Raw genomic sequence first — 23,052 nt, forward strand, 5'->3', positions numbered from 1 at the left:
GCTTCAGACCCATCTATCTTTGGTCTTTGAAGTTAAACCCAAAGCAGCATCCGTCATTTGCGTTTTCTTCACTTTTGTGTCCCATTCCTTCCAGGATGCCTTCTTCCTTTTCCCTCCCGGGCCCACTCTGGAGGAGTGGAAAAGTCCAGCGCTTTGATACCAGGTAAATACTGTATTTTATCTTGCCTTTTAACAGACTTGTTCTTGGTTCATTGTTCAAACATCCATGTCTTCTGCATCATCAGTCACAAGGGTCGGTCTCTAGAGGACATGGATCCTGCCTGTTTGCTTGATTTGACTTAAAGATATATCACTCAGCACAATTACTTATTAAAAGGCATTTGATTATAACAGTGTTGAAAGGAAATTTCCAGACAAGAGCTTCATCTGTTAATTAGGTTGCATCCAGTTTTCTTTTTAATTTTCTTGAGCTCCTTTCAGACAAATTGGAAAACAAATACTCTCAATTAAGACATAATTGATATTGAGAAGCCTACCCCCAAATGGCCTGAATTTCTGTGGGTGATTAAGAGCATGGGCTCTGGAGCCTACATTTTATCTCCAATACTTTGCTAGCTGTGTAACACTGACTAGCAATGTTGGGCGAATGACTGACCTCCTGAAAAACATAAACCTCATCTGCAAAATGGAGCTATTTCATAGGTTTCTTCTGAGGATTAAATAAAATAATGCAGGTAAAGCATTCATCACATTGCTTAAAATGTAGTACATGCTCTCATATCACCCTTAAATTAGAAATTCATTTACTGATTTGTATCATCTTCCCAAAGGCAAATTGATTAGCCTGCCCACCAAATTGTAAACTCTGAAAGGCAAAAATGCATTTAAGTTGTAATCACTTTAGAGACATTAAAAATTTTGCTGACTTCTTTTTTTTTTTTTGCTTTGAGACAGGATCTCACTCTGTCACCCAGGATGGAGTGCAGTGTCGCAGTCTCAATTCACTGCAATCTCCACCCCACACTCCACCCCCACCCTTTTATTCCCCAACCCCTGGGCTCAAGGGATCCTCCCACCTCAGCCTCCTGAGTAGCTAGGACTACAGGCATGCACCATTATGCCCATCTAATTTTTTGTTATTGTTGTTTTATTTTTTGTAGAGACGGGGTTTTTATCATGTTGCCCGGCTGGTCCTGAACTGGGCTCAAATGATCCACCTGCCTCAGCCTCCTAATGTGCTGGTATTACAGATGTGAGCCACCACATCTAGCCTGCTGACTTATTTTATCTTTTATACACACACACACACACACACACACTCTCTCTCTCTCTCTCTGTCTCTCTTAAAAGTTTTTTAGGCCACAAGTCATTTCTGCCAAACAAAAAATTCCATGGAATGGTACATTTATAATTTATTTTCTTGCTCTTCTTTAATGCAAGAAAAAACTATCATTTCTGTTTATCTCTGCAAAGAAATCGCAAGAATTAAATACATTATAAGAAAATAATTCAAAAGAAAAAATGTAGATAGATAAATATGTACAGTCCACCCTCCATGTCCATGAATTCCACATCTGTGGCTTCAACAAAATGAGGATGGAAAATACAATATTCTTGGAATGTAGAACACATGGTTACAGAGGCTTACTTTTCACATCCGGGGTTTCAGCAGGGCCAACTGCAGGACCTGAGCATCCTCAGATTTTGGTATTCAAGGGGATCCTGGAATAAATCCTCTTCAGTATCAAGGGATGACCATGTATATATCTAGTCATGCACCACACAACAACATTTTGGTCAATGATGAACCACATATATGACGGTGGTCCCATAAGAAGATAAGCTGTATTTTTACTGTACTTTTTATGTGTTCAGATACATTTGGATACACAGATGCGTTCACCATTGTGTTACAGTTGCCTACAGTATTCAGTGTAGTAACATACTGTACAGGTTCATGCCTAGCAGCAATGAGGGATAGTCTTAGGGCATTGAGCCCTTAACCTGTGGGCTCACCAAGTGTCAGAACTGAACTGAATTATATGACATCCAGCTGGTTACAGAATTGCTTGCTTGGTGTGTGAGGGAAAAAACTCACATATATCTGGTATCAAAAGTGTTATGCTGAATGACTGCGTAAGAGAATAGGAAAAGACACTTGGGGCTGGGTGTGTGACTCATGCCTGTAATCCTAGCACTTTGGGAGGCCAAGGCAGGCAGATCACTTGAGGCCAGGAGTTTGACCAGCCTGGGCAACAAGGCAAAACCCCATCTCTACAAAAGATACAATAGTTAGGCCAGTGTGGTGGCTCACACCTGTAATCCTAGCACTTTGGGAGGCCGAGGAGGGCAGATTACTTGAGGTCAGGAGTTCAAGACCAACATGGAGAAACCCTGTCTCTACTAAAAATACCAAATTAGCTAGGTATGGTGGTGCATGCCTGTAATCCCAGCTACTTAGGAGGCTGAGGCAGGAGAATTGCCTGAAACCAGGAGGTGGAGGTTGCGGAGAGCCAAGATCATGCCATTGCACTGGGCAACAAGAGTGAAATTGTCTCAAAAAAAAAAAAATACAATAATTAACCAGGCATGGTGGCACATACCTATAGTCCCAGGTACTCAGGAGGCTGAGGCAGGAGGATCATTTGAGCCCAAGATACAGAGGTTGCAGTGAGCCAGTGCCATTGCACTCTAGCCTGAGTGACAGAGTAAGACTCTGTCTCAAAAAAAAAAAAAGACACTTTGGTTTTTTTCCCTTAATATCTCAGAATAAATATATTTTGTTTATAGCAACAGATATATACATATGTGTGTGTGTGTGTGTGTGTATTCTGTTTAAGCAATACTACACACTTTCTAAAATGTTAAAAAAAAAATAGAAAAGGCTGGGCGAGGTGGCTCATGCCTGTAATTCCAGCACTTTGGGAGGCTGAGGTGGGTGAATCACTTGAGGTTGGGTGTTTGAGACCAGTCTGACCAACATGGAGAAACCCCATCTCTACTAAAAATACAAAATTAGCTGGGCTTGGTGGCACATGCCCGTAATCCCAGCTACTCAGGAGGCTGAGGCCAGGATCACTTGAACCCAGGAGGTGGAGGTTTCAGTTAGCCGATATCGTGCCACCACATTCCATCCTGGGCAAAAAGAGCAAAAAACTACATCAAAAAAAAAAAAAGGAAAAATGTACAATTGTAGGGTAATAGCTAAATTAAGTATGACATAACATGATTGGAATTTTTGCAGTCATTTAGTGACTATTAGAAAGATGGGAAAGTATTTACAAAATAAGTGAGAATACAGAAATATGAAAGTATATGCAATTATGACAATTAAACTGTGATATATTCATTTATGCAACTTTAACCTTCTAGACTATTTAAATTTTGAACTTTTACAAGCATGCCCATGTGTTACTCAGATAACAAAAACTAAAAGAAAAAGTATGTTAAAGATCATAAATTAATTTTAGTACAACCATCTTTTGTAAAATTTCAAAGTTTATTGATTTATTTTTATTTGTTATTATTATTACTTTTGATGGACTCTTGCTCTGTGGCCCACACTGGAGTGCAGTGGTGCAATCTCAGCTCACTGCAACCTCTGCCTCCTGGGTTCAAGCTATTCTCCTGCCTCAGCCTCCCAGGTAGTGAGATTATAGGTGTGCACCTTAAGCCTAATTTTTGTATTTTTAGTAGAGATGGGGTTTTGCCATGTTGGCCAGGCTGGTCTTGAACTCCTGACCTCAGGTGATCCACCTGCCTCGGCCTCAGAAAGTGCTGGGATTACAGCCATGATTCACCACACCCAGCATTTTTTTTGAGACGGAGTCTCAAGTCTTGCTCTGTTGCCCAAGTTGGAATACAGAGGCACAACCTCAGCTCACGGCAGCCTCTGCCTCCCAGGTTCAAGTGATTTTCTTGTCTCAGCCTCCCTAGGAGCTGGGATAACAGGTGCATTTTACCATACCTGCTAATTTTTGTATTTTTAGGCTGGTCTCAAACTTCTGACCTCAGGTAATCCACCTGTCTCAGCCACCCAAAATGCTGGATTATAGGTGTGAGCCACCACACCCAGCCCAAAAGTTAATTAGTAATTGTGTATTTTTTTATTTTTTATTTTGAGATGGAATCTCGCTTTGTCACTCAGGCTGGAGTGAAGTGACACGATCTTGGCTCACTGCCACCTCCGCCTCCTGGGTTCAAGTGATTCTCCTCAAGTGATACTCCTGCCTCAGCCTCCCGAGTAGCTGGGACTACAGGCGCATGCCACCACACCTGGCTAATGTTTTGTACTTTTAGTAGAGATGGGGTTTTCCTGTGTTAACCAGGACGGTCTCGAACTCCTGACCTTGTGATCTGCCTGCTTCGGCCTCCCAAAGTGCTGGGATTACAGTTCTGAGCCACTACACCTGGCCTAATAATTATGTATTTTAAACTATGTAGAAACATTCTGAAGAATAACAATGCTTTAAGTGAGATGCTAATGTAGGATATCATGTTTATTAAGTCATTCAACAAATATTTACTAATTTCCACTATGCTCGAGGCTCTGTGCTAGGTGCTAAGGACATAGTAATGAACAACATAGATTTTTATCAAGGCAGGCAAGTTGTGAACAAGGAATTTCATGTTTAGGCATCCATATTTCTTCTCACTAGAATCCTCCAAATTATTCCCTACTTGTCCTAACCACCCCTTCCAAAAACCTTCCCTAAGAGGTACAGTAAGCATTTCCCTGAGTTTATGAACTGCTATCACAAATTAACCGAACCCAAGGAAGGGGATGGGGGAATGCCAGTTTATAGCTGGTCGATCACAAGCACAGTTCACAACCTGGGGCTTGTGATTGGCATCTGACATAGGGACAGTTTTGTGGGACTGAGTCCTCAACCTATGAGATCTGACAGTATGTTCTGGTAGATAGTGTCAGAATTGAACTCAATTATAGGACACCCAGCTGGTATCTGCTGCAGAATTACTTGCTTGGTGTGTGGGGAAATAATCCCCACACATCTGGGGTCACAGAAGCATTCTGTTTCCTATTCCTAGGGAATAGGAAACACAGCACTTGGCCAGATGTAGTAGCTCATGCCTATAATTCTAGCACTTTGGGAGGCTGAGGTGGGTGGATCACCTGAGGTCAGGCGTTTGAGACCAGCCTGACCAATACGGCGAAACCTCATTTCTACCAAATATACAAAAAATTAGCCAGGTATGGTGGTGTGTGCCTGTAATCCCAGCCACCCAGGAGGCTGAGGCAGTAGAAGAATAATTTGAACCCAGGAGGTGGAGGTTGCAGTAAGCTGAGATCGAGCCACTTCACTTCAGCCTGGGCAACACAGCAAGACTCTGTCTCCAAAAAAAGAACAAAATAATCCAGGAGAGGCTGGGCATGGTTGCACATACCTATAATCCCAGCAGTTTGGGAGGCTGAGGTGGGTAGATGGCTTGAGTACAGGAGTTTGAGACCAGCCTGGGCAACATGATGAAACCCCATCTCTATTAATAAATAAATAATAAATACAGCCAGGTGCGGTGGCTCACGCCTGTAATCCTAGCACTTTGGGAGGCCGAGGTGGGTGGATCACCTGAGGTCAGGAGTTCAAGACCAGCCTGGCCATCATGGTGAAACCCCCATCTTTAAAATAATAATAAAAATAATAAATACATAGATAAATAAATCATCCGTGAGAGAAGTGATAAGAGTCTGAACCCAGAGTGTGGATGGAGAGGGAAGAGCAGGGGCCAGAACTGAGATGGTTTGAGGAGGCAGAATCAATTGTCAAACCCTGGTGCCTAACTGACATGAAAGGCAGTCAGTTACTCCAAACATTATATCCTGGAGGTTGCCCCTGACTAAAGCCGTAAGGTTCTCTCCCACAGGGCATATTTATTTTGAAAAATAAAGGTGAAACAATTGCACTGGGGAAGGAGAGAAGACACAGTCCTTCACTGAGGTCATGCAGACGTAAAAGAATGAGACCTCTGGTGAAAGTGACATCTCTGGAGAGAAGAAGGAACTCTGTCACTCCAGACCAATCTCTTAGAATCATGTTTCCCAAAGTGGTAGAACAAGAGATTATTGTAGATGGAGCAAGGACATTGAGAAACAGTGACTCTCGTGTCTAGAAAGTCTTTCTGTTTTCTCTTATCTTCGGATTCTAAGTCAAGATGAAAACAAGGGCTTCTGAGCAAGCCTCGAGTTCAGAGCCTTGGACAGAGGACAATACTAAGGTAGTCATATTGTTGTGTTTTCCTGGAAACATATTTAGAGTAGACCCTGTACCTAAAACACATGACTCTGGTTTCCACCTATGAACATTTAAATGTTTCTTTTTTTTTTTTTGAGACGTAATCTCCCACTGTCGCCCAGGCTGTAGTGCAGTGGCACAATCTTGGCTCACTGCAATCTCCACCTCCTGGGTTCAAGCAATTCTCCTGCCTCAGCCTCCCGAGTATCTGGGACTACAGGTGTGTGCCGCCACGCCGTTAATCTTTTTGTATTTTTAGTAGAGACAGGGTTTCACCATGTTGGCCCGGATGGTCTTGATCTCCTGACCTCGTGATCCGCCCACCTGGCCTCCCAAAGTGCTGGGATTACAGGTGTGAGCCACTGCGCCCAGCTGTTTAAATGTTTCTTTTTAAAACTGGCTGGACAGGGTAGCTTACACCTGTAATCCCAGCACTTTGGGAGGCCCAGGCAGGTGGATCACCTGAGGTCAGGAATTCAAGACCAGCCTGGCCAACGTGGCCAACCCTGTCTCTACTAAAAATACAAAAAGCTGGGTGTACTGGTGGGCACCTGTGGTCCCAGCTACTTGGGAGGCAGGAGAATCACTTCAACCTGGGAGGCAGAGGTTGCAGTGAGCTGAGATCACATCACTGCCTTCTAACCTGGGCCACAGAGAAACTCTGTCTCAAATAAATACAATACAATACAAAATATATGTGAGGAGGGGAAAGTGAGTTCACTTAGGGAAAAATACTAAGTAAATTATGGTACAAGAGACATGCAAAATTGACTTGAATCATCCAGGTGGCGCATGAACAGCTGAAGCCTGGGAAACACTGTCCTAAAAAAGTCCTGTGGCTAATTAGGAAGGCAAATCCCAAATCAAAATAAATCTTCAGGATGATGTAAATACTACAATTAAAGAGGAAGTCTGCAGTCTTTGGAAGGACAATCATGCAGTGGTTGGGGTTTTGAGGAATCATGAATGAGGAAGAATTTGGAGTTTGGGGCTAAGGGCTCAGGCAGAGTTAGGGGTGATGGAGCTGAGCATACACAAAGGAAGATCCTTGATTTCCTGTTGAAAGCCCCCATTTCCCTGGGGAAAGCACTTCTCCCTTAATCAGGGCAAGGGGGACTGAGACATCTCCCCAAATTTCTCAGGCATTGTTTGATTTTGTGTTTTGTTTCTGAAATCCGCTGGAAAACCAAGTCTTCAAATTAAACTTCCCCGGAAAAAAAAAAGTAGGCCACACATGGTGGCTGACACCTATAAAAATCCAGCACTTTGGGAGAGCGAAGTGGGAGGATTGCTTGAGTCCAGGAGTTTGAGACCAGCCTGTGCAACATAGAGAGAACCTGTCTCTACAAAAAATAAAAAATTAGCCAGGCATGGCAATGCATGCCTGTAGTACCAGCTACTCAGGAGGCTGAGGTAGGAGGATCACTTGAGCCTGGGAGGTCAAGGCTGTAGTGATCCATAATGATACCACTGCACTCCAGACTAGGTGACAGAACAAGACCCTGACTAAAAAATAAAATAAAAGAGGCTGGGCATTGTAGCTCACACCTGTTATCCCAGCACTTTGGGAGGCCGAGGGGGACAGATCACCTGAGGTCAGGAGTTTGAGACCAGCCTGGCCAACATGGGAAAACCCCATCTCTACTAAAAATATAAAATTAGCTGGGCATGGTGGTGCATGCCTGTAGTCCCAGCTACTTGGAAGGCTAAGGCAGGAGAATCATTTGAATGCAGGAGGTGCAGGTCGCAGCCTGGGTGATGACAGAGCAAGACTCTCAAAAAATAATAATAATAAAATAAAATTGGCTGGGCACGGTGGCTCACGCCTGTAATCTCAGCACTTTGGGAGGCCGAAGTAGGCAGATCACTTGAGGTTGGGAGTTCAAAACCAGCCTGATCAACAAGGAGAAACCCCATCTCTACTAAAAATACAAAATCATCTGATTGTGGTGGCAAATGCCTATAATCCCAGCTACTCAGGAGGCTGAGGCAGGAGAATCGCTTGAACCTGGGAGGCAGAGGTTGCCATCAGTTGTGATTGTGCCATTGTACTCCAGCCTGGGAAACAAGAGTGAAACTCCATCTCAAAAAGATTAATTAATTAATTAAGTTAAATAAAAATAAGGGATTACCCCTGTAATCTCAGCACTTTGGGAGGCCAAGTGGATGGATCACTTGAGGATAGGAATTCAAAAACAGCCTCAACAACATTGCAAAACCTGATCTGTACTAAAAATACAAGAAAGTGGCATGTGCCCAAAATCCCAGCTACTCACGAGGCTGAGGCAGGAAAATCATTTGAACCTGGGAGGTGGAGGTTGCAGTGAGCCACAAGATTGTACCACAGTACCAGCCTGGACGACAGATCAAGACTGTCTCAAAAACAAAACAAAATAGTATTTGAAAGAGAAGCAAGGGACAGATAGATATAACTATTTTAGAGGATTCCTCAAGCCTAACAAGATGGTGGCTTCCTGCTTAGCAAGTGGTCTACCAGGAACCCAAAGCCCCAGACCTAATAGTGGATTCAACAGAACTATCCAGCATCTGCCTGACCAGAATGTGTAAGGTGCAAGAGAAGAGAAGAAAAGCAGCCCACGGCATTGATGAGGACACTCCATTCTCCCCAACCCCCAGCAAAAAAAGCACTTAAGAGAGACAAGCCCTGACAGAAAACAAATTTTTGACAGAAATGACCCCAGTTAGGGCAAGAAGCTGCTAAAGGAGTTCCTGGTGCTTTCCCAGGGCCTGTGTGTCTCTGCTGTAAACTGAAGGTTCACATTCTCCCAAACTACATGTACTGAAATTCTAACCCCCAATGCAATGGTACTGGGAGGTGATTAGGTCATGAATATAGAGCCTTCACAAATGAGATTAGTGACCTTATAAAAGGGACTGTAATCCCAGCACTTTGGGAGGCCGAGGAGGGTGGATCACCAGAGGTCAGGAGTTCAAGACCAGCCTAGGCAACATGGTGAAACCCCGTCTCTACTAAAAATACAAAAATTAGCCAGGTGTGGTGGCAGGTGTCTGTAATCCCAGCTACTCAGGAGGCTGAGGCAGGAGAATTGCTTGACCACGGGAGGCAGAGGTTGCAGTAAGGCAAGATCATGCCACTTCACTCCAGCCTGGGTGATAGAGTGAGACTCTGTCTCAAAAAAAAAAAAAAAAGTGGGGGACTCCTAAGAGCTCCCTCACTAGACACCAAATCTGCCAGCACTTTGATTTTGGACTTCCTAGCCTCCAGAACTGTGAGAAATAAATTTCTTTTTTCTCTTCTCTTCTCTTCTTTTCTCTTTTTTCCTCTCTCTTTCTTGCTCTCTCCCTCCCTCCCTCTCTCTATCTCTCTTTCTTTCTTTTAGATGGTCTTGCTCTGTCACCCAGGCTGGAGTGCAGTGGCATGATCACAGCTCACTATGGTATTGACCTCCTGGGCCCATGCAGTCCTCCAGCCTCAGCCTCCAGAGTAGCTGGGACTACAGGCACATGCCATCACCATCAGCTTTATATAAAAAAAGCATATATAATGCTTTTGTGGAGATGAAGATCTCATTATGTTGTCCAGGCTGGTCTTGAACTCCTGGACTCAAGTGATCCTCCTGTTTTGGCCTCCCAAAGTGCTGGGATTGCAGACGTGAGCCACCGTGCCCAGAGAAATAAATTTCTGTTTTTTTGTAAGCCACCCAGTCTATGGGAGTCTGTTAAAGCAGCCCAAATGGACTAAGACAGTCCCCAAGGAAAGTCTTTCTGGCTTGGTCCATGGGCAGAGATTTCCTCAGCCCCACAGTGCAGACTCCAGTGAGAGGTCCTTCATCCTCTGGCATTTCAGCTTTAGTTATTCTCCTTTGGAGATTTTATGTTTGGTTTGAGGGAAGGACACTATGTTCTACAGTATCCTGGAAGAGATACGCTGACACAAAGTGCAAGCCAAAAGCAAGGGAGTCAAAAGTGATAGCCTTCCTGTCTTTCCTATCGTTCTGATTCTAGTGCCTTGGCCCCAGCATGGGGACATCATGTGGCTGGCAGATAAAACCCACACTCACAGAGGCCTCATTGCGATAAACACTGTCTGAGAGGACAATAACCAAAGAACCTCAAGAGGCTAAAATCCCGCACTCCAAACTCTGAATCTTGGCACAAAAGGCAAACATCAAAGTTAACTCTGGGTGAGAAGATAAGAGCTCCTTGATGCAGAAAGATAGGGCCCATAGCTTCTTTTTATTTGTTTATTTATTTTTTTGTTATTATTTTTTTTTTCAGATGGAGCCTTGCTCTGTAGCCCAAGCTGGAGTGCAGTGGCACAGTCTGAGCTCTCTACAACCTCCACCTCCCAGGTTCACGCGATTCTCCTGCCTCAGCCTCCCAAGTAGCTGGGACTACAGGCACCCACCACTACACCTGGCTGATTTTTGTATTTTTAGTGGAGACATAGTTTCACCATATTGGCCAGGCTGGTCTCGAACCCCTGACCTTGTGATCCTCCCACTTGGCCTCCCAAAGTGCTGGGATTACAGGCGTGAGCCACTGCGCCGGGTCTCATTTTATTTATTTTTGAGACAGAGTCTCAATGAATCACCCAGGCTGGCATGATCATGGCTCACTGCAACTTCTGCCTCCCAGGCTCAAGTGATTCTTCTGCCTCAGCCTCCAAATAGCTGGGATTACAGGTGTGTGCTACCATGCCCAGCTAATTTTTGTATTTTTAGTAAAGACAGTGTTTCACCATGTTGTTTAGGCTGGTCTCAAACTTCTGACCTCAGGTGACCCGCCCACCTCAGCCACCAAAAGGCATAAGCCACCGTGCCTGGCCATCCATAGCTTCTTAGTGGTCACTTGGCACAAACAGGGAAGCTCTGTCCCTGCTTAGACAACTCAAGGCCACTATACTAAGGACAGTCACCAAAACCAGAAGGAAAGGGTATCTTATGACTTTAGGGCTGGCTGTGTCCCCTCAAAGCAGAAGGCCACATCCTGACCTTAGCATAGGACCTCATCGGGGAGTAATGAGGGGAGAAACTCCAGGATGAGAAAACCAGCCAGGTACAGTGGCTCATGTCTGTATTTCAAGCACTTGGGAGGCCGAGGCATGTGGATCACTTGAGGTCAGGAGTTCGAGACCAGCCTGGACAATGTGGTGAAACCCTGTCTCTACTAAAAATACAAAAATTAGCCAAGACTGGGGGCGCACACCTATAATCCCAGCTTCTTGGGAGGCTGAGGCACAAGAATCAATTGAACCCTGGAGACAGAAGTTGCAGTGAGCCGAGATCATGCCACTGCACTCTAGCCTGAGCAACAGAGGAAGACTTGATCTCAAAAAAAAAAAAAAAAAGTAAGAAAGAAAACTGGGCCTGGTTCCAGCTCTGCCATGACTGGCTGATCAACCCTGGACAAACCCCCACACCTGTCCTGGCCTCTGCTTCCTTAGGCAGCAACAAAAAGGTAGTAATACCCATCAAGCAGGGCAGAGGTGAGACTCAGAAAGTATATTAGTAGACCATGATGAAGAATTCTGCTTGCCCTGTTTTGAAGGAGTGATTGATCCTGTATAGAAATTAGGTGTGAGTCTCAGGATGTGAGAGGCCAAGGTGAGTGATATTAAGATGTAATTTCGTCATGGCTGCTGCAATTACCATTGCCTTTGTATTCTTTGATTTCCTCACCTCCTACTTTATTTAATTCCTTCAGCAATCCTGTGAGGAAGGTAAGGAAGGGCAAATAATAATGATGTCCATTTGAGAGGGGAAAAGAAAGGCAAGAAGAGTTTAAATATACTGTCAAAAACTGCCTGGCTGGTTTGCATGACAGGGCTTTCTCTTCAACCTAGTTCAAGAGCTGAATGTCTCCATCTTGGGAATAGGTGCTAGTCAAGACCAGGGTCCTTCTACAGATGAATTGTAAGACAAAAAAAAGAGAGAGAGAGAGAGAGATTAGGAGACTAAGAGATATCAAATGATAATGGGTACGAGGGTTCTTTTTGGGGTGATGACAATATCCTAAAATTAGATTAGGGTGATTGTTTTATAACTCTGTAAATATACTAAAAAAACCATGTATTTGTACACTTTAAATAAGTGAATTTCACAGTATGTAAATTATATGTAGGCCAGGCACAGCAGTTCATGCTTGTAATCCCAGCACTTTGGGAGGCTGAGGTAGGCAGATTGCCTGAGCTCAAGAGTTTGAGACCAGCCTGGGCAACATGGCGAAACCCCATCTCTACTAAAAATGCAAAAATTAGCTGGGCATTGTAGCTCAGACCTGTAATCCCAGCTACTCAGGAGGCTGAAGCATGATGATTGCTTTAACCCAGGAGGTGGAGGTTGCAGTGAGCCAAGATTCGCACCACTCACTCCAGCCTGGGTGACAGAGTGAGATCCAAAATAAAAATAAATAAATAAATAATATTCCCAACAAAGCTGTTACAGGAAAGGACACACCAATTTTTTTTTAATGGGTAGGATGAAACTACCATTTTTTAATGTGGCTGTGGATGCATATTTGAGGGATAAAACTCTAAAGAAATGCAAGGAAGTGATTAGTGTGAAAGTCAAGACTCCTTTCAGGCATAGGGAGGGTTTTGTGATTAGAATAGGGCACAAGAAGGAGCTTTTGGCAAGGGTAGCAGGTTCTATTTCTTGACCTAAATGATAGTTACAAGGGTATTTGTTGACCTTATAATAACTCATTAAGCTCCACGTTTCATGTAGTTTTCTACATGTTTTCTTATGTTAATAAAACGGTTTTTAAAAACAGGGGAAATCAAGTGTGAAATAATACGCTGTGTCAGACATACCGTAGGGAGGCCCCCATGAGCCCTGTCTCCTGGGATTCATGTCCTTGTGTAATCCCCACCCCTTGAGTGTGGATGATAATGCGACTTGCTTCTAATCAATAGAAGGCAAAGGCAATGGGATGTACATGGTTACATGTTCATATGGTTATGCTATGTAAGATCTATGTAAGATTTTGTGCCTGTCTCGCTAGGAGACCTTCTCCCTTGTTGGATTTGAGGAAGCAAGCAGCTGTGTTGCAAAGGCCCATGGGGTAAGGAACTGAGGGTGGTCTCCAGCCAACAACTAGAAAGAAACTGAGGCCCTCAGTCCAGCAACCCACAAGGAACTGAAGGCTGCCAACAACAATGTGAGTTTGGAGGCAGATCCTTCCCCAGTCGAGCCTCTGCTGACCCTGTGTCCCCAGCTGACATGTTGACTGCAGCTTGTCAAACTCCAAGGTAGGAGTCTCAGCTAAGCTGTGCCCTGACTCCTGACTCTTAGAAACTGTGAAATAAAAAATATGTGTTATTTTAAACCATTAAATTTGTGGCAATACTCTTACACAGCAATTGATAAGTAGCAAATTATGTTTGGAGATCCCTGAGACTGTCCTTACGTTTAGTGATTCACTAGATGGACTCAAAAGAACTCAGCAAAGCTGTTGTACTCATAGTTACAGTTTATTACAGTGAAAGGCCACAGATTAAAATCAGCAATGAAGAAAGGCACACAAGGCAAGGTCGAAGAGAACATCCAATTATCCTCTCCTGGCAGAGTCTTGAGGATAATGTTTAATTCTCCCAGCAATGATGTGTGGCCACAATGATGTGTGCATGGAGTATCACCAACAAGGGAAGCTCACCCATGCCGTGGTGTCCAGGGCTGTTTTGGGGGATTGGTCACATAGGCATGCTTCACTGCCCACATGGCTTAGTCTCCTCAGCTTGAGCCTCCTGAGGTCAAGCTGATACTGCATGGCCCAGGCCCACAGGTAAACAAAAACACTCTTATCAGGCAGGATATTCTAATGGCTTAGAGGTTATCTCCCAGGAGCCAGGCATGGGCATGTCCTTTATTTAGAATGTGCAGGGTTCAGTATAACAGCTGAGTTAATCCTGTATCACACAAAAGGATTAACTTCAAAAGTGGTATTCTTGGCCAGATGTGGTGGCTCACATCTGTAATCCTAGCGCTTTGGGAGGCTGAGGTGGGAGGACTGCTTGAGGCCAGAAATTTGACACCAGCCTGGGTAACCTAGTGAGACCCAATCTCTATCTAAAAAGCAGTATTCTTTTTTTTTTTTTGAGACAGAGTCCTGCTCGTCACCCAGACTGGAGTACAATGGCATGATCCCAGCTCACTGCAACCTCCGCCTCCCGGGTTCAAGCAATTCTCTTGCCTCAGCCTCCTGAGTAGCAGGGATTGCAGGTGTCTGCCATCACACCCAGCTAATTTTTGTATTTTTAGTAGAGAAGGATTTTCGCCATGTCAGCCTGGTCTCGAACTCCTGACCTTGCTAAAGTGCTGGGATTAAAGGGGTGAGCCACTGCACCCAGCAAAAGTGGTATTCTTAAGACAAGTTACTGCCCTGGGAAGGAGAAACCAGGAAACCACTGTTTTGTAATCCCTGAGGAAACCTTACACCTTTACTTGCTTTATTATCAGGTAATTTCCAGGATGTAAGCCATATAGCCAGAAGGCAGGGTGCAGAGGAGAGGAGGCAGAGATGGTACACTCATACAGAAGCTTCTCCTGATTGTCCACTGAATAGAAGGCAAGCTTCCCCTCCTCAAGGTTCAGCCAGATGCCTACCACCCCAGGTCTGTCTGAGCCAAGGACAGTTTCCTTGACCATGTGCCATGCAGAGAGCTGGTTAGTCCCTTTCCATTCCACACAACAAGAGTCTGTAGTCCTTCCCAGGACCTGGTCACGGCTCATCTCCCAGGAAGCCACACCAACTGCCCAGTGGCTGCAATTCCTAGTGTCCACTTCCCAGTAATGCTTTCCAGAAGAGAGGGCCTGGGAACATAAGACCTGGCTGGTAGAAAACCTCTCACAACTCCCGCGATAGGGTTGTGGGCGGGGAGACACAGTCACTGTATGGAAATCCCTGGACACTTCCAGGCTGCAGGAAAGGCTCTTCAAGTTAAAGGTTGGATTAATGGCCCCTTCGGAAAAAAATAAAAAAGAACAATAAGAACATGGCCAGTTATCTTTTGATCATCCATGCTAAGAGGTCTTGAAATAGCAAAAAGAGCTTTGTATCTTTTGGTGTGATAATGTTTTACTCACACTGGCATTAAAATTGGCACATCACCCAACAGGAAGAAATGACAAATGTTTCAGATGACAGATATGCTAACTACCTTGATCTGATCACTATGCATCCTATGTATGGAAACATCACTATATATCCCATAAATATGTACAATTATATTTATTTATTTTTAAAATTTATTTTGAAAAGAAGCAGGACTTTACCATGTTTCCCAGGCTGGTGTCAAACTCCTGAGCTCCAGCAATCCTGCCATCTCAGCCTCCCAAAGTGCTGCAATTATAGGCATGAGTCACTGCACCCACACTTTAAAGTTATTACGTGCCAATTTAAAAAAATCAGGCCAGCTCCTTCAGCCAGGTACACTGGTTTACACCTATAACCCCAGCACTTTGGGAGACTGAGGCGGGTGGATCACTTGAGGCCAGGAGTTCAATACCAGCCTGGCCATCACGGCAAAATCCTGTCTCTACTAAACATACAAAAATTATCTGAGCATGGTGGCTCATGCCTGTAATCCCAGCTACTCGGGAGGCTGAGGCATGAGAATTGCTTGAGCCTGGGAGATAGAGGTTGCAGTGAGCCAAGATTGTGCCACTGCACTCTAGCCTGGGCAACAGAGCAAGATGCTGTCTCTAAAAAGAAAAAATCAGGCCAGGCACAGTGGCTCATGCCTGTAATGCCAGCACTTTGAGACTGAGGTAGGAGGATCATTTGAGGCCAGGAGTTCTAGACCAGCCTGGGCAACATAGAGAGACCCTGTCTCTACAAAAATAAACAAGCAAACGAACAAAAATTGGTATATCAACTTACAATTTTCTATACATATATTTGATATTGTTATATCAACAATACCCCTTTCCCATATTAACGTTTACTTACCCACTAGTCATCTTTCAGGAAGCCCTCTCTGCATCCCACCCAGCAAAAAAGTCATCTCTTGCTTTTCTCAACACCCTTGGTGCTTTATGTGTTCTCTCAAGATACTTACCATCTTCTAGCTATCTTATGGTGATTTATGACCACAGCTGTTTATATCTCCCCAGTTAAACTGAAACTTCCCAATTAAGGACCATATCTTATTCACTTTGTGTATTTCATATGGTTTCCTATTGAGTATATTGCTAACACTTACATAGCATGACTACTCCAGGTGTTGTCCTCATACTCACTCACTCAACCCTCATGGCAATACCGCAAGAGAAGTACTATATTATCTCCATTTTATAGATGAGGAACCCAGGCCCTAGGAGCTAAAGTGACTTGTTCAAGATCACACTACTAGTTAGTGGAGCTGCTGGGAGTCAAACCCAAGAAGTCTGGCCCCAGGATCCATGCTCTTAAGGACTACCCCAGACTGGGAAGGCAGAAAGATCTCAGCAGGTTTGGGAACAGGCAGTTGGCTGTAATTGGTGGCCACAGCAGAGATGCTCAAAGATTGCCTCTGAGTGCTCTTGGGTATAGAGTCCCAACCTGCTTTGCCTTTGCAATCGGCTCCCCTCAATGGAAGGACCTGGTATAGGGAATAATCCATGTGCAGTAAGCCAAGGAGTGGCCCCAGCAGTAGGGAGATAGATGGACACAGCATGTTCTCGAAGCTCTGCTCCGCAGCAAGCCACACCCAAGTTTAAAGTGAACCACATACTTACACTGAGCAAAGTGAGAAGCTCTCCTGAGTGCAGGGCTCTGGTCAGACATTGGGCATGAGGAGGAAGACTGGGCTTCCAAGTGTTCCCCTAAGTAATAAAAAATTAGGAGGGGAAAGTCCCATCAGAAAAAGGCAAACTGAAGGTATCCAAACATCATGATCAAGGCACACGGCTTATATTCTCATCATCTGCACATTTTTCAGCGTCAGGACTGGATCAGGCAGAGGCAGTGCATGCAGCCCAGGTACATGCACCTCCGTGTTCTTACTGTGGACTTTTCACTGTTTCCTCACTAAGCTCTAAGCTCTTTGATGGCAGAGATCTTGTTCATCTATATTGTTTTAAGCACCAAGCCCCATGCCAGCCCCATATATAGAAGGTGTTTTATGCACACTTATGAAATAAAATTAACTAATACAGTTCCAGAGGATCGCAGCACCCTGACACCTAGAATATCCAGGACCCCCAAGTCAATGCTTTAAACTGTTGTCATATAAACTGGGTAACTGAGTTGGTGTGAGACTCATCACCATTGCTGACACCTCTCCCTGTCAATGTGCTAAACTTTAATTATTAACTTTAAGCAGTCATGTGTGCTAGAGTACAATGACCAAGTCAAGCAGATGATAAGCAAGGGAAGTCCTAGAGTGCAGACTTTGAAGGTGAAATCTTGTCCTAGTTGTATCTTTAAGTGACCGCAGCTGAAGTGAATCTAAGACTTAGCCTGAGAAGAGATGAAAGACCTTGTCTAGGGTGTGCCTGTGACAACTTAGGCCATGAGAGCAAGAAAGCTGCCTGTCAGGAGGACATTCTCAAAATTCAGGTGGGAACTGAAGCAATCCATATGTCCATAGACGGAGAAATGGATAAACAAATGTGATATATACATACAATGGAATTATTTGGCCTCAAAAAGTAATGAATTTGGGCTGGGTGCGGTGGTTCACACCTGTAATCCCAGCACCTTGGGAGGCCGAGGCAGGTGGATCACAAGGTCAGGAGTTCGAGACCAGCCTGGGCAATATGGTGAAACCTCGTCTCTACTAAGAATACAAAAAGCAGGCTGGGCATGGTGGCTCATGCCCGTAATCTCAGCACTTTGGGAGACTGAGGCAGGCAGATCATGAGGTCAAGAGATGGAGACCATCCTGGCCAACATGGTGAAACCCTGTCTCTACTAAAAATACAAAAATTGGCCAGGTGTGGTGGAGCGTGCCTGTAGTCCCAGCTACTCGGGAGACTGAGGCAGGAGAATTGCTTGAACCCAGGAGGAGAAGTTGCAATGAGCCAAGATTGCACTACTGCATTCCAGCCTGGCAACAGAGCAAGATTCCAGTCTCAAATTAAAAAATATATATAGCAAAAATTAGCTGGGCATGGTAGTACGCATCTGTAGTCCCAACTACTTGGGAAGCTGAGGCAGGAGAATCTCTTGAACCTGGGACGCGGAGGTTGCAGTGAGCTGAGATGGCACCATTGACTGGATGACAGAGGAAGACTCTGTCTCAAAAAAAAAGTAATTAATTCTGGCCAGGTGCAGTGGCTCATGCCTATAATCCCAGTACTTTGGGAGGCTGAGGTGGGTGGATAACCTGAGGTCAGGAGTACAAGACTTGCCTGGACAACATGGCGAAACCCTGTCTCTACTAAAAATACACACACACACAAAATTAGTCAGGTGTGGTACACATGCCTGTAATCCCAGTGACTACTCGGGAGGTTGAGGTGGGAAAATCGCTTAAAACCCTGGGAGGCAGAGGTTGCAGTGAGCCAAGATTGCACCACTGCACTCCAGCCTGGGTGACAGAGCAAGACTCCATCTCAAAAAAAAAAAAAAATAAGGCCAGGCATGGTGGCTCATGCCTGATATCCCAGCACTTTGGCAGGCCAAGGTGGGCAGATCACAAGGTCAGGAATTCAAGACTAGCCTGACCAACGTGGTGAAACTACGTCTTTTGCTAAAAATACAAAAATTAGCTGGGCATGGAGGCACGCGCCTATGATCCCAGTTACTCAGGAAGCTGAGGCAGGAGAATCGCTTGAACCCAGGAGGCGGAGGTTGCAGTGAGCCAGGATCGCGCCACTGCACTCCAGCCTAGGCAACAGAGTGAGGCTCCATCTCAAAGAAACAAACCAAAAAACATCCAAAAGAAACCAAATTCTGATATATGCTACAACATAGGTGAACTTGGAGTATATTATACTAAGTAAAATAAACCTCTCACACAAAAACTGTATGATTCTACTCAGATGAGATATACAGAATAGTCAAATTCATAGAAATGGAAAGTAGAATAGTGGTTGCTAGGTAAGAGGGGGTTGAGGGAATATGGAATTGTTGCTTAATGGGTATAATTGTTGCTTAATTCTGCAATATGAAGCAAGGCATAGTGGTCCATGCTTATAGTCCCAGCTAGTTAGGAAGCTGAGGTAGGTGGATCACTTAAGGCCAGGAGCTCCAGACCAGCCTGGGCAACATAATGAGACCCTGTCTTTACAAAACAATTTTTTTTGTCACCCAGGCTGGAGTGCAATGGCACGATCTCAGCTTACTATGACCTCTGCTTCCCAGGTTCAAGCGATTCTTCTGATTCTCCCACCTCAGTCTCCCAAGTAGCTGGGACTACAGGCACGTGCCACCACACCTGGCTACTTTTTGTATTTTTAGTAGAGACAGGGTTTCACCATGTTGGTCAGGCTGATCTCCAACTTCTGACTTTGTGATCTGCCCACCTCGGCCTCCCAAACTGCTGGGATTACAGGCGTGAGCCACCATACCCAGCCTTACAAAACAATTCTTTAAATAGCTGAGCATGGTGGTGTGGGCCTACAGTCCTACTGAAGCTGTACTCCCAGCTACTTGGGAGGCTGAGGCAAGAGAGTCACTTGAACCTAAGAGCCAGAGGTTGTGGTGAGCTGAGATCGTGCCACTGCACTCCAGCCTGGGCAACAGAGTGAGAATCCATCTCAAAAAAAAATAATAATAAATAAAACAAAATGCATTAGGATACATGCTGAGATAGACTTGAAATGGGTCAAAGTTTTCAATGTAAAACATGAAACCAAAGATTTAAATGTAAACTGTAAAAATACAAACACACACATATACATCAGAAAATTCCTTACTAAACTTCAGGTGGTTGAGTTTTCTAACTAAAACTTAAAATCTACAATGCTTAAAAGAAAAACCAGATAAAATTTATTATGTGAAAATAGAAGCATGACCTATTCTCCACAAAAAAAAAATAAACAAAAAATTAACAAAGTGTGGTAGTGCCACCTGTAGTCCCACCTACTCAAGAGGCTGAGGTGACCTAATTGTTTGAGCCCAGGAGTTCCAGGCCAGCCTAGGCAACATAGTGAAACCCAGTATCTAACAAAAATACAAAAATTAGCCAGGTGTGGTGGCACGTGCCTGCAGTCCCAGCTACTCAGGAGGCTAAGGAGGGAGGATCACTTGAGCCTGGGAGGTCACGGCTGGGGTGAGCCATGATGGCATCATGGCACTCCAGCCTGGGTGACAAAGTAAGACTCTGTCTCAAAAAATAAAAATAAAAAGGAAACATTTAGAGCCTAGGAATTGTCATGACACTCTAGTCAACCAGTCTAGGCAACAGAACAAGACCCTGTCTCTTGTCTCTTAAAAAAAAAAATTGAGGCCGGGCATGGTGGCTCACACCTGTAATCCCAGCACTTTGGCAGGCAGAGGCAGAAGGATTGCTTGAGCCTAAGAGTTTGAGACCAGCCTGGGCAAAATAGTGAGATCTCATCTCTATAAAAAATTATGTAAAAGCCAGGCATGATGGCTCATGCCTGTAATCCCAGCACTTTGGAAGGCTAAGGCAGATGCATCACCTGAGGTCAGGAGTTCGAGACCAGCCTAACCAACATGGTAAAATCCTGTCTCTACTAAAAATACAAAAATTAGCCGGCTATGGTGATGCAGGCCTGTAATCCCAGCAACTTGGGAGGCTGAGGCAGGAAAATCATTTGAACCCAGGAGACAGAGGTTGCAGTGAGCCAAGATCATGCCATTGCACTCCAGCCTGGGAGACGAGCAAAACTCCTCAAAAAAAAAAAAAATATGTAAAATTAAAAATGTCTGTATGGCATTATAAAACCTATAAAAGATAAGTAAAAAGATAAGTGACATATAAGGAACAAAATTTGCCATTCATATAACAAACAAAAGGTTAATCTCTTTAATTTACAAAGACTTCCTAAATGTCAATTTTTAAAAGACCAATAACACAAGATATAAACAGACAATTCATGGAAAAACACAAATTAAAAGTGCAGTATACGTTCACATCTTTTTTTTTTTTTTTTTTTTTTTTTGAGTCAGAGTTTCATTCTTGTTGCCCAGGCTGGAGTGCAATGGCCCAGTCTTGGCTCACTGCAACCTCCGCCTCCCGGGTTCAAGCGATTCTCCTGCATCAAGCTTCCAAGTAACTGGGATTACAGGCACCCGCCACCAAGCCCGGCTAATTTCATGAGATTGGTTTAAAAAAACAAAATGTCTGACAACACACTCAATTGGCAGGTTGGGGATACACACTTCTTCTGTGGGGAAAACTAGTATAAACCAACTGGAGGGTGATTTGGCAATGTATATCAAAATGACAAATGAATTTACCCTGTGACCCAGCAACCTTCACTGGCAATTTAAGCTGCAATTATATCTGCACCCATATGACATAATGTACATACACAGTTATTGACTTCAACATTATTTGTCATTGGAAACAATTGGAAACAATCATGCATCCATCTGTAGAGGATTGAGTAAGTATGTGTTGGCATACCCAGACACTGGAATACTGACAGCTGTAGAAGAGAAAATGCTCTAGGTGCATTTAAAAAAAAGCAGAGAACATATGTCCTAAGTACTGATCTGTACAATGAAGATGTATTAAGTAAAAGAGAAAAACAAACTCCAGAACAATGCATTTAATGTGCTATCTTTTGTGTATTAAAAAATTGGGAGAAATAAGAATATAAATCCATATTTGCTGATATTTGCATAAATAACTTCTGAACAGACATTCAAAAAACTAATAAAAGTGGTGCACTGAGATAAAAGAATAGGGCAATTGGCAAGGATTGGAGGGAGATTGGGCTGTATGCCCTTTTTATACTGTTCTGATTTTTTTTTTTGAGACAGTGTTTCATTCTTGTTGCCCAGGCTAGAGTGCAGTGACGCAACCTTGGCTCACAGCAACCTCTGCCTCCTAGGTTCAAGCGATTCTTCTGCCTAAGCTTCCAGAGTAGCTGGGACTACTGGCATGTGCCACCATACCCCAGCTAATATTTTGTATTTTTAGTAAAGACAGGGTTTCACCATGTTGGCCAGGCTGGTCTCGAAATCTGACCTCAGGTGATACACTCGCCTCAGCCTCCCAAAGTGCTGGGATTACAGGTGTGAGCCACGGCACCCAGCCCTGTTTTGATTTTTGAATGAGAAATTTTAAATGTAACCCCCCAAATTTAAAAATTGATCTTAAATTTGTATAAATAAATAAAATTACTAAGGAATCCAACCTAAGTTTACAAGAACACAGGATAAGAAGGTGCTTTTTTTCTCAGAAAATTTTTGGAACAACTGATAAACTGCTCTCTAACTGTTTTCCTTAAGGAACTTTTCCAAGGAATCATGCTTCTCCACTTACATAAGAAATTACTCTTTTTTTTTGAGATGGAGCTTCACTCTTGTTGCCTAGGCTGGCATGCAATAGCGTGATCTTGGCTCACTGAAACCTCCACCTCCCAGGTTCAAGTGATTCTTGTGCCTCTGCCTCCCAAGTAGCTGAGATTACAGGCACTTGCCACCACACCTGACTAATGTTTGTGTTTTTAGTAGAAACAGGGTTTCGCCATGTTGACCAGGCTGGTCTTGAACTCCTGACCTCAGGTGATTTGCCTGCCTGGATGTGCATGGATCTTCAAAAATGAGTCTCTATCTATTAAGTGATACATCATAGCTTCAGTCATCGCCAAAAGCATATTCTGCCACAAAAACACCTCAGCTCACCCCTACCTGATTCCCAACACCACAGTGGTAATATAGCTGGACTCTGGGATCCTGTCCCCAAAGAACAAAGCCATGGAGCACTTTGCCATTACCCCCAACTTCCATATTT

At 44.1% G+C, this 23,052-nt stretch overlaps 1 protein-coding gene and 1 long non-coding RNA gene across 3 annotated transcripts in view; one reads left to right on the forward strand and one right to left on the reverse strand.

Moving 5' to 3' along the window:
• LOC103793184 (uncharacterized) overlaps positions 1-23,052 on the forward strand; it is a 23,294-nt gene continuing 242 nt past the window's right edge. The window contains exon 1 of the long non-coding RNA XR_620167.6: positions 1-163. This is a non-coding gene — a long non-coding RNA (uncharacterized LOC103793184). The remainder of the gene's footprint in view (positions 164-23,052) is intronic.
• RNF135 (ring finger protein 135) overlaps positions 13,650-23,052 on the reverse strand; it is a 16,329-nt gene continuing 6,926 nt past the window's right edge. For both annotated transcript variants that reach the window (XM_008997116.6, XM_008997115.5), the window contains exons 4-5: positions 16,913-16,999; positions 13,650-15,156 (exon numbers count right to left, since the gene is read on the reverse strand). In XM_008997116.6, coding sequence (XP_008995364.3) covers positions 14,627-15,156; positions 16,913-16,999 — 617 coding nt within the window. In that variant the 3' untranslated portion in view covers positions 13,650-14,626. The remainder of the gene's footprint in view (positions 15,157-16,912; positions 17,000-23,052) is intronic.

The sequence above is a fragment of the Callithrix jacchus genome, chromosome 5 (genome assembly GCF_049354715.1).
Source record: "Callithrix jacchus isolate 240 chromosome 5, calJac240_pri, whole genome shotgun sequence".
Lineage (NCBI taxonomy): Eukaryota > Metazoa > Chordata > Mammalia > Primates > Cebidae > Callithrix > Callithrix jacchus.